This window comes from Balaenoptera physalus (genome assembly GCF_965194825.1).
Source record: "Balaenoptera physalus genome assembly, chromosome: 6".
Taxonomy (NCBI): Eukaryota; Metazoa; Chordata; class Mammalia; order Artiodactyla; family Balaenopteridae; genus Balaenoptera; species Balaenoptera physalus.
The window spans coordinates 36,816,117-36,831,194 of NC_138885.1; the positions used below are offsets into that span (position 1 = coordinate 36,816,117).

The window sequence follows — 15,078 nt, forward strand, 5'->3', positions numbered from 1 at the left end:
ATTCATCTCAAATCTCACCTCCAACTGGTCTTCCTCCCCAACTACCTGCTGAAGAAATCTCTGTAGCGGTTTCTATCAATCAGAAGTACTGGAATTGCTGAAATTACTTTCATTAGCCTCTTGCTCTATCCATGGTGAGAAGTACCAGGGAGCAGACCCTCTCTTCCTGCTACCCATGATCAGTACCTACTCCTTGAAATGCATGGGAATCTGTAGGAAGTGCTGGTGGAGGACAATGATAAACTGGAAAGCATGTGCACCAGATGCTTATGGGCTCCAGGGGACCACTGCCATATTGTCCCACTTCTAAATGTCAGGATTTTTATAAGACATTAAAAGCCTGAGTTTTTATGTGGTTTGCCCAACTTGTGAGTACCGGGCAACAGCCATGAGGACAAAAAGCTTTTCTACAGTTAGGTTTCATCCCTGGAGTGCCAGTATGTTACCCTTGTCTTAGACCTCTCTTGGGGAAAACAGACTTATTTTTATTCTTAAATAATAGATTTACTAGCAAACTTTTGGGATGCAATGTTTTGGTTGTATTACGTGCTATTCGCTTGCATGTACTCATTCCATTGCTTGTTGAAAAATTGTACAGTGAAAGTCAGTCATATTAATTATGTTGGAGGTAATTAGAATTCATTTATTTCTACTAATGCAGGTAACACAGCTTAATTTTATCATTTACAATCAGTTTTTAGGATTTATTTCAGGAATAATCAATTAAACAGCCACAAATACTGTTTGAAGTTTCCAGTGTTTTATTTCTTTATTATCCTAGAATTTAACTCATTTTACTGGAATATCTATCTTATCTACCTATTAAAGATTTATAATTTAACTCTTTAAATGATAGCATCCCTCTCTAAAGGTAATTTTATTTTTCTTGGTGCAGTCTAAACTTCACTGGTCAGTAGCTAAGGTAGAATGCCATTTTAGAGGAAGCAACAAGGAATTAAGAATCTAAAAATATCATTAACTTTAAAGAATTATTGTCTTTAAGAAGAGTGCTGACATTACTGCACACAATCACCTTAGATCATGAACTGAACAAAATTCATCCATTTACTGAGAGTCCATTAGAATTCCTAACTTATTTTGTCTATTTTAAACGTATTCTGTTTAATTTCTCATTTCCAGTGAAAGCTAATTGTTATGATGGCAAATATCGTATTTTGCTTTTATAATCATTGTGCCTTTAAGGAAAAAATGAAAATTATTCATGATAAATATGGTTTATCATGAAAAAACAAACATTGTATGGGCACAATTCTTGCTTAGGTATGTTCATTTGAAGAAATAGTACTGAGTATTTTCTGCCTCTTTCTAGAAGCAAAAAATGTGGTTCAGCTATCCTCAATTCTCTTACAAGGTAATTGCTTCATCTAATTATATTTGCTATTCTTATTTCTGTTATGGGTTTTAATAAGGTTAGCAATGTTGTGTAAAATGGAATTGCCTAATCTTTTTGTCAAGAGTTATGACAACAAATGGTTTTTCCTTCCTTTGCCCTCAGGTAGGTGTTAGTAAATGGTCCTTCACCCCTGTAATGCTGCCATTAACATTCATAAACTGCTCTGGGTGAACTAATTCAGAGGTCGACACAGACATGCCAGAAACATCCTCATTTCCTAAAGATGGATTTGACAAGAAGAAGCCAAGAGTTACTTTTCAATCTCTCTGCTGGACCACAGGATTTCAATATGAATGCACAGTGGATACAAGATACTTCTGTAAAGATTTGTCAGCTCTGAGGAATCCAATATCACTCTACAGTTCTATGTGAATACAACTATGCTTGTTTCAAACTATAGTTTTCTGTCTGAGTCATTCCCTCTCATCAGTAGTGAGAAGCAGGTGGATTAGTAGGGACAAATGTAGCTAATCTATTTTTCAGCAATGACAGGCATCCTCTGTATACAAACAAGCCTTGCTGTTCTGAGTAAAGGCATTGGTTTACTACTGGCCTGTAGTGACCTGTGAAAGAAACATGAGTGATTCTAATGCATGGCTAAAACTCCAGGCTTACAGATAGCATCAGATCCAGACCATTACAGAGGAAACCACAAAGGCAAACTGAAAGAGAGAGTTTAAGCAATTGCGTGAGCAATTCAGGGAAGTGTTAGGTGATGAAGAAATATGGGAATTTGTGGCCCGAATTATTGAAATTTGCTATCTTCTGACCAATTACATCGTTCCTTTGTTTTCTTTGGCATATTCTTAAATAAAAGTCTTTTACTTCTTTTGCTAAGAGATGCCCTTTTGGGTTTGGTACCAATTTGCAAAGTGAGAAAATACGTATATGTTCTTGCATTATGTGCAGTAGTTTTCAAAGTAAAGAAAACGATGACAAAGTGCTCATATTAAAATAAAGAACAGGCAAAAGAGAACATCCTCTTGGTATATAAAGACCAAAAGAAGACTAAAGATGAAAAATACTTACAGCTTATGATACTTATTTTTATAATGTAGATATATCCAGCTTTATTGATTTTCTAAGATGAAATATATGAGATGAGGAGAAAAACAAAATGTCAAAAATTGACACATCCTAAGAGTGAGTTCACCAATTTCCAATTTTCCAAGATGCTTTTCTCCCATCTTTCTTACTCATGAATAGTCTTAATATTAAAGAGAAATTAACTCTTTTTATGTTGCTGGCTAATTTTTCATGGCAGTATTGGAACACTTGGACCCTTATTTATAGTGGAAACAGTTTTGGAAACTTAGCTGTTAATAAGTATTTACTGTAATGGTACTAATTAAAGATTGTAATGCCTTTGGGAGATATAAACATCATGCGAGGCTGCAATGTTACATTTTTAATTAACAGTTTGGAAATGATTACAAATAAGCTGTGTGAGCCATTCTTTCTCATTTACATAGTCTGATGGACTGTGAATGGGTTTACTACAAAGCTACTAAGCTACTGCCTGTACACTGCTTTATTTCAGCTTTAATTAATTTCGCTATTGACTGAATCCTCAAAATCATAAACACGAGTTTTCAGATGATCATTGCTTGCAGGTATTTCTCTAGCTAATCCAACACCTTCCAGCCCAGAATCAGGGGGACATAACATTTTTCACTGTTTGGGTTATCATTACCTATCACATGGTGCTATAGGTAGCATGGTAAACTGAGTTCTTTTTAGAATGGAGAGACAAGACAACCAGGCCTCTAATACTGGAAGAGAGTACAACTTCATAAATATACTCAAACAATTTCAAGGTCCATGTGTGCCATTTTGAGCAGTTATATCACATTTCAATCCTCTTTACTTACTCACACATCTGTTGTCATTCAGCAATATTCGATCCCCCCTGCAGGAACAGTTCACTCTTCCGTTAGGAGTTAAAAGGCACAGGTCATGGCAACCTCCATTCAGTAACGCACATGGAGAAAGTTCACCTGCAATGAACAGGTTTTACTGGTGATATTTTATATTGAATTCCTAGTCTATGTTAATATAGATTAACAGTAAACTGTTAGACAGCCTCAATCTCTCAAAAATATCTCATGAACAAGGAAGATTTGGGATTTTGAAACAAATCTAAATATTCCAAAAGATAAGAACATTAAAAATATGTAACAAATCTCTACATTTTCTAACATATTTGTCATTAAATGCACTATTACCTCTAGAAACCACATGCATACTGCAGACTGCAATTCTGTAGGTATTCCAGTGATTAAAAAAAATTTAAGGCCAGATGCAAAGCTTGTTTATCAACAAGTATTATTTTCTTGGAAATGATTTGAATGTTCAAAAATACGAGGAGTAAGTATGAAATAGAAATCCAGAAGCAAATAATTAAAAATGATTGTTCCTCTGGTGATAAATTAAGAACTACAAAATTTTCCATAAAACTTTCAGATAATTTCAATATATTAGATAGTCAAAGCCTGAACACTAGCCCCAGAAACAGTAAGAAAACAAAATCCAACTATTACTTAAAAACATAAATACGTTTTTTGAGAGATTATATAATTGAGAAATATATTTGTAACTTACAAATAAATATTGTAACTTACAGCTATTGGTGTCATTGGCAACAGCTATGATACCCATTGGTTGATGTGGAATATCAGAACGAAGAATTTTTGTATCTCCTCCCGTGTACTTGTTGGAACGCAGGATAGCTCTTCTTCCCCAGTCTGACCAGAAGATATAATTGTCATACACAGCCAAACTGAGAAAAGTCCCTGGCCCAGATTTGACAATCACCTGGAATAAAGCAAAATATCATATTTTTTTAAACGAAGATATCCACATCTATTTTTGCTCAAAAGAAAAAAGAGAGATTAAGATTATTTCTGATTATTGAAATAATCAGATAAAAATACATTTCACTAAATGTACTATCATAATGTGTTTATAGTTCATTTTAAATGTCTTAACCATCCTTAGCTTTTGCAATGTTTACTTAATATTTTGCAGTATATTTCTATTTAATAATCATTCAGTTTGTTTAAGCAGTTGTGTCTTTTTAGCATTATAAACCAAAATTATCATGACAACAATATGAGACTATTAGTACTAAACATTTATTTATCATTATTAAGAAATCTTTAGATATACAGTAAACACTCACTAAGCTCTCAGAACTATATACAGAATATATAGTTCAACTGATCCAGGTTATTCCTTTAGGAAGCTTACAACATGAATAAGTTAACCAGATATACATGTATTGGCAATAAAAGTTTAAAAGCAAAGACCAAAAAGGTTCACTCAGACCAAGATGAAGTAAAAGGGTACAGATTTTCCTTCTCAATAAAACAACTAAAAAATATATATATATATATATATTTATATATATATAAAAGGAGGCTTTTCAACACATTGGATATCAGGTAAGGAAGGACAGTGATTCCTGAGTAACAGGAAATAAACCACCTGAGTCCCATAACCTCCACAGTTTATAGCCTGAGACAGATTCCAGGTAGCAACACAGTGCAAAGAAACCCAACAGAGTCCAGGGAACTCTCTGAGTGGATATATCTGAGAGTTACGGGAGGGTAATATGGTTAGCTCTCACAAGGCAGAGTGTTGGAGAGGAGAAGGCAACAGAGAGAGGACTCTGGATATCTGCACAGGGTCCTTCTGGAGTTTTAAGCACATGCCTATGTATGTGAGAGAGTTACTGCAATCTGGTGAAAGAGTCACGCAAAAGGATTAGAGAGAAGAGTTTCCAAAATTTACGTGGGTCCAAGAATCACACTTGCTAATGTCAACCAGACTTAAAATCTTTCTAATTCATGGGACTCTGAGTAGAGTACTTGGAAGGGTCTTGGCTCAGCAGCGGGGAATAATTAACCGTAAACTCTGTTCTACTTCAGTCTCTCAAACCTTAACAGCAAATCCTGAAAGGATCAAACTCATTCCATGTAGCTTAACTGTTTCCCAAAAGAAAGCTCAAGAATTTTAATGGTAATATGTAAAATTTTACCACTAAACTACTATGGAAAAAAAGATGAAAACTAAGAAAAGTCACAAATCAGTGACCTCAGCTTCCACCTTAAGAAAGTAGAAGAGAAAATGTAAGTTAAATCCAAAATAAAGGAAAACAAAATAAAAATCCGAAGAGAAAGCAAGGAAATAGAAAACAGGAAAAAATCAGAGGAAAATCAATGAAACTAAAAGATGGCTCTTTGATATCAATAAAATGGAAAACACATAATGATGAAGTGAGTTTTATCCAAGGAATACAGAGTTATTTAACAGTTTTAAATCCTATCAGTATAACACACAAAATAAGAAAACTCATATGAAGATCTCAGTAAATGCAGAGAATTTATTGGCTGGATCTAATATGCATTCCTGATAGAAACTCAGACTAAAAATATGAATAGAAATAAAACTAGGAATGAGACAGGAATAATCATTCTTACTACTTCTACCCAACATTATCCTAGAATTTCTAGCCAGTATAATTAGGCAAGAAAACAAAAATAAAAAGCATTCAGACTGGGGATCAGACAAAGTCTGATAGATCACCTAGGCCTGCCTTCACCAAGAATCTTGTTAGGTCAGTTTAGTGCATTTGGGGAAGATGTTTCACTTTTTTTTTGAATTTTAGTTTGCTCATCTTAAAGATGGGGCTGATTAAAATCCTCCCTTACCTCTGATATTTCCTCTTAGTAATTGTCCATCCACTCACAGCCCATTCATTCCCTGGCTATAAATTTCTACTTTTCCTTGTATTTAGAGTTGAGCTCAATCCCTCTCCTCTATTGCAAAACCCCATTGCAGTTGTCTCTATACCTATCCTGATAGTCCTGAATAAAGTCCGCTTTATCGTTTTTAATAGGAGTCATGGATATTTTTTCCTTAACACATTCAATGTAATACTACTGAGAAAAAAAAAAAAAGAAAGGATGAATTATTGATGTATGTAACACTGTGGATAAATTTCAAAATAATTATGCTGAGTGAAGGAAGCCAGACAAAAGGGAGTACAAGGTATATGATACCATTCATATAAACTTCTACAAAATGCAAACTAATCTGTAGTGACCAAAAAAAACAGTGTTTCCTGTGGACAGAGTGGGAAGCGGTAGGGTGGAAAAAGAAGGATTAAAAAGGGAAATGAAGAAATGTGTTGGGGTCATTGACATGCTCATTATCTTGATGTGATGGTGGACTCACAGATAATATGGGTGTTTGTGTGTGTGTGCGTGTGTGTGTGTGTGTGTGAAGACTTTTAAACTTTAAATATTTACATTTTAGTGCATGTCAATCAGATCTAAATAATTTTTTTTAAATAAAGGCCAAAAATTTCTTTAAAATATTTTCAGAAGTAACATTAAGTAAATATATGGGACTGCAACTACATTTGGAAGGACAGGATACATCAGAAAATAGACGTTTTTATTGTCTAGTCATTTTACTTTGCTTTTCCTTCTAAATCCAATCCATAGGTGACCTATCCAAATAGTTCCTCTGAACTCTTTAGCAAATTAGTGAATGAACAGAGGGATGGTTTAAATGTGAGCATACCCTTGTTAGTTGAATGAAATGCTCAGATTTCTAGAAAAGAGAAACCAATATGAGTTTTCTCTTGTAGCAAAGAGATGAGACATAATTTTAGGAATAGAACAGTAAACATACAAAAGAAGAGAGGAAAAAAAGGACCTTAAGCCTTAGAGAAGCGAAGAAATCTACAAGAATTTGCCTCTAAGGCAGCAAAAACTTCAACAAACAGCTTTAAAGGCATTGATGTAGTTTATTGTGTTTTGTTTGGTTTCATTTAGAAGAAAGCTTTGCCTCCCTATTGTGGACAAATTACATGAATAGAGACGTCGTGGCATACTTAGAATAAAGAAATGGGCTTTTTGCCTTATCAACATCCTAATCAGGAGGGCTTGATAATCAACATCCAATTCAGAACTATAGAATTTACTCAGTTATCTCCATTTTAGAAACCATTGTGGTATAATGGGAAGGGCTCAGAAGGCCTACATTCAAATGGCAGCATGGTCATTCTTGAGCAGAGCAGATTTGGGGAAGATGTTTCACTTTTTTTTTTATTTTAGTTTGCTCATCTTTAAGATGGGGCTGATTAAAACCTGCTTCAACAACTTCACAGGGCTGTTATAAGGATACATATAGAAATGTTTTGAACATCTTATATTGCCATATATACATATGTATATATACATATGTTTGTATTTATTTAATTTAGCTGTCAGAAATAAGTTTGATATTAACTTTTGTGGTTTTTGCCTCCAGATCTGTTATAAAATAATTATTTTTGTATAAAAATCAAATTTAGAAACCTCAATAGTAATATTTTTATAGAAATAAATCAATTTGATTATTTGCCTTGGAATATTAAATATGCCAAGCAGAGACCTAGCTAGTTTACTCTTCCCTGTAATCAGAAAAAATAAATAAAAAAGGAATTTTCACAGGAATGATGACTGCATGGGAATGGTCATGAAGAAACAAATATTTGGAAAATACCCTTCCTGGTGCCACATGTTGCCTTCTTAGGAATTAATACATTCTAGGATTAAATCATTTACTGACTACTAAAATTGATGTGGTTTGGAGAAAACAGATAGTCTTGGGAATGTGGTAGTTTAAAAAAAAAAATAGTCCCCCCTCTTTACTCCATCCTATATCAAATTCTAAATTATTATAAGGTAATTAGCAATGTCATCTTCCTGATTTCCCAAATTTTTCCTCATTCATTCTGAATTAACTGGTAATTACCCTCTTATAAAAACAATTACTTCATTTTTATTCTGAATATATAAGTAATTTCTGTTCTATAGAGCAATATTTCTCAAGTTTTAATGTATATGCAATTCACTTTGAGGTTTGTTAAAATTCATATTCTGATTTACTAGGTTAGGAGTGGAACCTCAGATTCTTCATTTCTAACAAACTTCCAGGTGTTGTTGATGCTGCTGTTTGGGAGCTCACTTTAAAAAACAAGAATTATAAAACAGAGAAAAGTACAAAAGAAAATATATAATAATCTTATCACACAGATCTAATTACTTATCATTTTGGATTAAAGAATATATATATATTTTTTCCTTTACAAATTGACAGGCACATGAGCACTCCAAAGTTTCGAGATATAAGTAAAATCAATTTTAAAATTTTAACTTAAAAAAAAGCAACTATCTCCAATCTTCAACCTCTTTAAAGAGGGGAAAAAGATGTCTTTCTTGACCTGTCATACATTAGAACATCTTATATTACAGAGGGACAAGATAAATCTTCCATATGTTCTCCTGTGCTTAGAACAATTTTACTAATCTAAGTGCAGGTCACGTTGCTGTATAATAGTGGTTTTCACCTAACCTCCACCCTTCCAAACACACACACACACACACTGGAGCATGGGGAAAACTAAAGCTAAAATGCACTTTTTTGCCCTATTGGAAATCTGAAAAGATGGCTGATATTTAGTAAGTGTACGAGTTTAATTTAATATTCCTCATTTGTATTTCTTTGGAAATAACATGTTATTCCCTAGTCAATATTTCATGAGTATAAAAGATCACCTGTAACAATGTTATGGACTGAATGTTTGTGTCTCCCCAAAATTCATATGTTGAAATCTTAACCCACCATGTGATACTTGTAGGTGGAACATTTGGGAGGTAATTAAGTTTAGATGAGGTCATGAAGGTGAGGTCTCTGTGATGGGTTTAGTGTCCTTATACGAAGAGGAAAAGATCTCTCTTGTTCTCCTTCATGTGAGGATGCACAGCGAGAAAGGAGCTGCTGCAAGCCAGAAAGAGGTCTGTCACTTGAGCTCAAACATGCTGGCATGCTGATCTCAGATTTCTCAGCCTGGAACCCTGAGAAATAAATGTCTATTGTTTAAACCATCCAGTCTATGGTATTTCGTTAGAGCAGCCGGAGCTGATTAAGACAGTTTTACTTTTTCCTTTTTGAAGAGCCAGGCTTTAAGATTTGTATCTGCTTTAAATTTCAGTAACTATTCTTTTGAATCAACATAATAAAGATTGCTGGTTAAGAAAATGATAACTTCTATACTGTGCTTTCTGGGAAGATTTTCCTGAGAAAAGGAAGGATGAATAGGGGGTAGGACGGGAAAGAGAAGGAAAAGCTTTTGGCAGAGGGAATACGTGGTGCAAAAGGCAAGAGGAAGGGGGAACATGAAACGCTGGGAAAAGGAGCAAAGGTTAAGTGAGCATTATTAACACTCAGACATCTGGGGAGAGGATCCCATGATGAGCCTGGTGAGAAAGGCCAGAAGGGCAAATATGTAGGACCTTCCTTCCTATAGGCCAAGGTTGTGAGTCTGAGTTCTGTTCTGAAAGTAACGGTAAATTAAAAAAAATTTTTTAAGCACTTTAAGGTCATTATTTGTTCGGAAAGATTATTTTGCCTCTGGTGTAGAGATTAGATCAGGTAAGAACAAAAAGAGTTTCAGGGACACCAGTTAAGATCAACTGCATTCTTCCAGACAAAGGATAATACTTTTGATATTTTGAGCAAGAAAGGTGAAGAATACAAATATTAGGGGAGTATTTACAAACTAAGGACTCTCTATTTCCCTTTCTACCAGAACCCACAAGGGTTTTCGTCACTCATTCATTCATTCAATCATCCTTTTACCATTGTTTTAGTAAACAATAAGAGCTAACACTTCATGAACGCTTACAACGTACAGGATGCGTATGTATGGTATGTATCATACCAAATTTAATCTCACTCTACCCTATATGGTAGATACTATTCCAATCCACCTTTTATGGATGAGGATTGAAGCTTAACAAGCTTATGTAATCAGCCCAAGGTCACAGATTTACTCAATGATTTGAGGCTATTTCAGACCCAAAGCAACTAAGATCTGAATTAAATTTTACATATAAAATTTGCCTTGGTTAAAGAGACAGGAGAAACTCTTTGATATTAGCAGATGTGTACGTGCTGTCCTTATTATTAAATCTATGCTCCTTCAAGTTAGGAACAGTAGTAATCTCTTTGCACCCCTTTTCTATTCAGTATATTTTATGTGAACAAAATAGACATTCAGTAAGCACTGCTAAATCACTAAGAATGAAAAATAAATTATGTTAGTTAAACATAAATAAAAATAGTTATTTTTTATGGATAAGGAATAGTTATTCTTATGACAATGAAAGTTTTTCTATGTTGTTACCAAAAGTCATTTGGTATACAGGAATTTTTATAAATTTTAATACTGATTGAACTTAGTAGTTTACTTCTTTACTTCTGCTGACACACAGAAAAGGGAAAAAAGCAACATTAAACTCAGTCTATAATTATGCATGTTACTTTCATAGGGTACAATAGGTTCCACTAAGAAATGAGCTGACTTTAGACGTTTCACTGGTTACAGTTCAATGTGGAAAAGAGAAGTGAAATCCACTAAATTACACTTTCTCATCTCCCTATTAAACATTTTTATCATAATTTCATGAATACTGTACCTTGCAAGCCTAATCAGCATCTTTATTTACAATGCAAAAGCTTTGTCCTCGTAAATTACACTCTACCATGTTATGTGGTAATAATATACCATTATGGCATAATTTTCAGGCACTTTAACCTTGAACCTATAAATAGGTTCATGTTTCAAAATAGTCATGTTCATTCAGATAATGTATTTCTTGACAAAGTCACGTAATCTCACGTGTGTCCTCATAGATGGACAATTAAATTGGAAATCCACAACTTCAACTTCAATTGACTTGAAGTTATGTGTCAGGAAATTTAGTCACTAAAAATATGCCTTTCCTATCTTGAAACTTCACCGGTCTTCATTGGTAGAAGCGCGGCAACTAATCAAGGAATAAAAACATTGTTTTATAAGCCAGACAACATATTTCCAACACCCAGATGCTAAATGTTAAACCAAACAATTTAAAAGCCAAGTAAACAGGAAGCTTCCCAAACACCCCAGCTGATTGCCTCACTGACAAGATCATAAATGATCATTATGAGAAATGACAACTTGGCCCCTCCCATGGCCAGGCATGACAAAGTGTTACAGATTGCAGAGAAACAACTGCAGTTGCTTTAGCCTGGGAGAGAATGGTGATGTGGTAAACCAGCGACTTAAAACTGAGAAATATTTAACTTAAGAATAGATGGCTATATTTAACTTGCCTGAGTGAGTTTGCAGAACAAATATAAAATATCTAAATGTCATTAGTGTCCAACCAAATTTGAAAAGAACAACATTCACAGCAATCATCTAAAAGACTGCCTATTGTGTGAGAGGAGTTACCAGCCTTTGTTAGAGAGGCAGACCCTTCTGAGAGAGATTAGAGAATGAATTACTTTGATTTCACACTCTCTCTTTCTGATCTCTCTGTTGATCACACTCAACCAAAGGCTAGAGGACAAGGAAGCCATTTGACCACACAGGTAAACCTTCAGGGGGAAGAGAACATGGAGGAGGATGGAGAAAAGATCTGTAGATATGCATTAGAGAAGTAGTAGAAAGAACCCTATTCTGAGACTCATTATTTTTCCTTGGATAGCTTTTTGGCTTCTTGGGACTCAGACTCTTAATCTGTAAAATAGGATAGTAAAAGTAAAAGTAAAAATGACTCAGCTCCTTTCCCAAAGAAAGAGGATGGATAATATATTCCCTTAGGTCACACAGAAAACTAATGAGAAGAAAAACTGTGATATTCCTGAAGTGTTATAGACACTCCTGAATGGAATTTGAGCAAATTTCTAACATAATGATTGTCTTGGCTTCACATTTGATTATAGTTATTAAAGTTATAGCTTATCCAAAATTCTGATTTAGATATATTTAGACAGTTTGAGATTCATAAGCTGATTTGTATCAATAAAGAGTAAACGTTAAAAAAAAAAACTAAATATATTTTTCAGTTAGCTCCTTCTGCTTTGAATTCCTTCCAAAACCATTCATTGTGAGACCCAATTCAAGGGTGACTTCCTTTGGGAACCCCTTCCCAGCTGCCCAAAGCAAAATGGCTTCTTCTTCTGCATATCCAGACAGTTTCTATACACATTCATTATAACACTCATCAGAGGATATCATAAGAGCTTGTATTTTTTCCATAGATAAATAGATTTCTATCCATAGATAAATACGATAGAATATATTTAACATTCAATGATTATTTTTTAATTTTTTTTAACATTTATTTATTTTATTTATTTATTTTTGGCTGTGTTGGGTCTTTGTTGCTGTGCGTGGGCTCTCTGCAGCTGCGGGAGCAGGGGCCACTCCTTGTTGAGGTGCACAGGCTTCTCACTGCGGCGGCCTCTCCCGCTGCGGAGCACGGGCTCTAGGCGCGCGGGCTTCAGCAGTTGTGGCATGCAGGCTCAGTAGTTGTGGCCCACGGGCTCCAGAGTGCAGGCTCAGTAGCTGTGGTGCGTGGGCTTAGTTGCTCCGCAGCATGTGGGATCCTCCCGGACCAGGGCACAAACCTGTGTACCCTGCATTGGCAGGCAGACTCCCAACCACTGCGCCACCAGGGAAGCCTTCAATGATTATTTATTGATCAAATCAATAAATAAATGAGCGATTAAAAAAGCATTTCCCCTTGTGTTTGTGCTTATTTCTTGCCCTGTGTTTGTGGTTATTTCTTCCTCTTCTTTTTTTTTAATGTACATTTATATGAACTTAGAACTCAACTTTGTACTTTATTTGCTTATGTACAGAAAAATAAACTTTTTTCTTTATAAAACTGTATTACCAACATTTATGTTTTACTGAAGAATGGTAAACATAATCTCAGAATCACATTCATGCCTTTGATAAATATTTCAATACTGTTACTCTCTAGGTCATTGTCTAAATACAACCCTCCTTTTTAATATTTTAGTAGAAAAAGTGAAGAGCTACTCAAAGTAATATGTTAAGTCAAAACCTCCTATGTCCAAGCCATACTGAATTACCAGTCTTAATTTTTTTAATTAGGATTTACTGAATATCAAACAAAAATTAAATATTATTTTAAATGCTCCATTGTAAGAAGTTAAAAAATTGTCCTGCACGAAAGGATACCATCCTGTTTGTATGCATGAATATTTGTTTTTCAGTGTATGTGATTATGTGAATACAACTGTCAAGGGGAAGGCCAGAAACAGATTAACTTAACTCTTACTACATTTAAAAAGAAAGGTTAGCCTAGGACTATGAGCCTGGACTCTGGAGTTAGAATATTTGCAATCATGTCTAGCACGTCCTCTTATTGTGTGACCTGGGGCTTATTATTTCACTTCTCCGGGCCTCTCTTTCCTTATCTTTAAAATGACAAAAGCGGAATTAATATTTATCATAGAATTTCAGAAAATGTTAAATGATATTCATAAAATACTTATCATGATTACATAGTAAGCTTTTCATAAATGTTAGCTATAAGTATTTTTGCATGAATGCAATAGGATTTAAATAGGTTTGTAAAGGTGGGTTTAGAATCTTAAATACACTTTGAGTTTTATTCTTATTTTTTTAAGTGTTGCAAACTATTCTAATATAAACTTTTAGAATAGATTTCCATTTGTAAATTTAATGCTTTTGCAACTTCTGAGATTACCGTGTCATTAAACTCATGCTTAGAGGTCAAATTAATGTCTGCTTTGGCAAAATTCTTGAGTTCTGTTTTATTTTTTTTCTCCCATGTCATCTGGAAAGTTCTACTAAGGGTTACAAATATTATTATGCCTACCTATTAATTTTGAGGTAAAATTGAAAAGCAGTTATTTTAATTAAGTAAGTCATATGACATGGACACTGGCTGTCTTGAAACTCCTATCACCTTCAGTATTAGAACTGCAAGTGATGGAGTTACATTGAGCAGGTGCAAGATTTACAATTCCAGAAATAAAAGATTTTTGCTTGTTGTGTATGTAGGGAGAGGGATGTCCATGCTGTTCTGAACATTCTTATGATTGTTAGCCAAAACCAACAAACAAAACAAAAATCCAAACCTCATTTGATTTGTTAAATATCTCTCTGACAAGTGACAAAAGATTTGTGATGGAAGGTTATATCCAAAATGTTTACTTAACCATTTTATTTATATAATATAAAAATTGTATGTATATAAAATCATAATATAATATAAAATATTATTATATTATTGATATGCTGTACCTTTTAAATGTTACACACATAGCCACAGGCTACTCAGGGTCACTTTAATAAATATGGACATATTTATAAATGTATATGAATGATGGGAATGTGAGTTATTAAAATGCATTTGAATTTTCATAAATATGTGGCAATGTCATCCTAAAATTCTTCTTGATTAATCAAATTAAAAGACATACTTTAAAAAAAACCTAGGGCTTCCCTGGTGGCGCAGTGGTTGAGAATCCGCCTGCCAATGCAGGGGACACGGGTTAGAGCCCTGGTCTGGGAAGATCCCACATGCCGTGGAGCAACTGGGCCCATGAGCCACAACTACTGAGCCTGTGCGTCTGGAGCCTGTGCTCCTCAACAAGAGAGGCCGCGACAGTGAGAGGCCCGCGCACCGCGATGAAGAGTGGCCCCCGCTTGCCGCAACTGGAGAAAGTCCTCGCACAGAAACGAAGACCCAACACAGCCAAAAATAAATAAATTAATTAAT

General features: G+C 34.6%; 1 protein-coding gene across 1 annotated transcript in view; it reads right to left on the reverse strand.

The window, feature by feature from the left end:
* LRP1B (LDL receptor related protein 1B) overlaps positions 1 to 15,078 on the reverse strand; it is a 1,885,740-nt gene that overhangs the window by 298,921 nt on the left and 1,571,741 nt on the right. Inside the window, exons 45-46 of the mRNA XM_082465229.1 lie at positions 4,036 to 4,228; positions 3,286 to 3,411 (exon numbers count right to left, since the gene is read on the reverse strand). Of these exons, the coding sequence (XP_082321355.1) occupies positions 3,286 to 3,411; positions 4,036 to 4,228 (319 nt within the window). The remainder of the gene's footprint in view (positions 1 to 3,285; positions 3,412 to 4,035; positions 4,229 to 15,078) is intronic.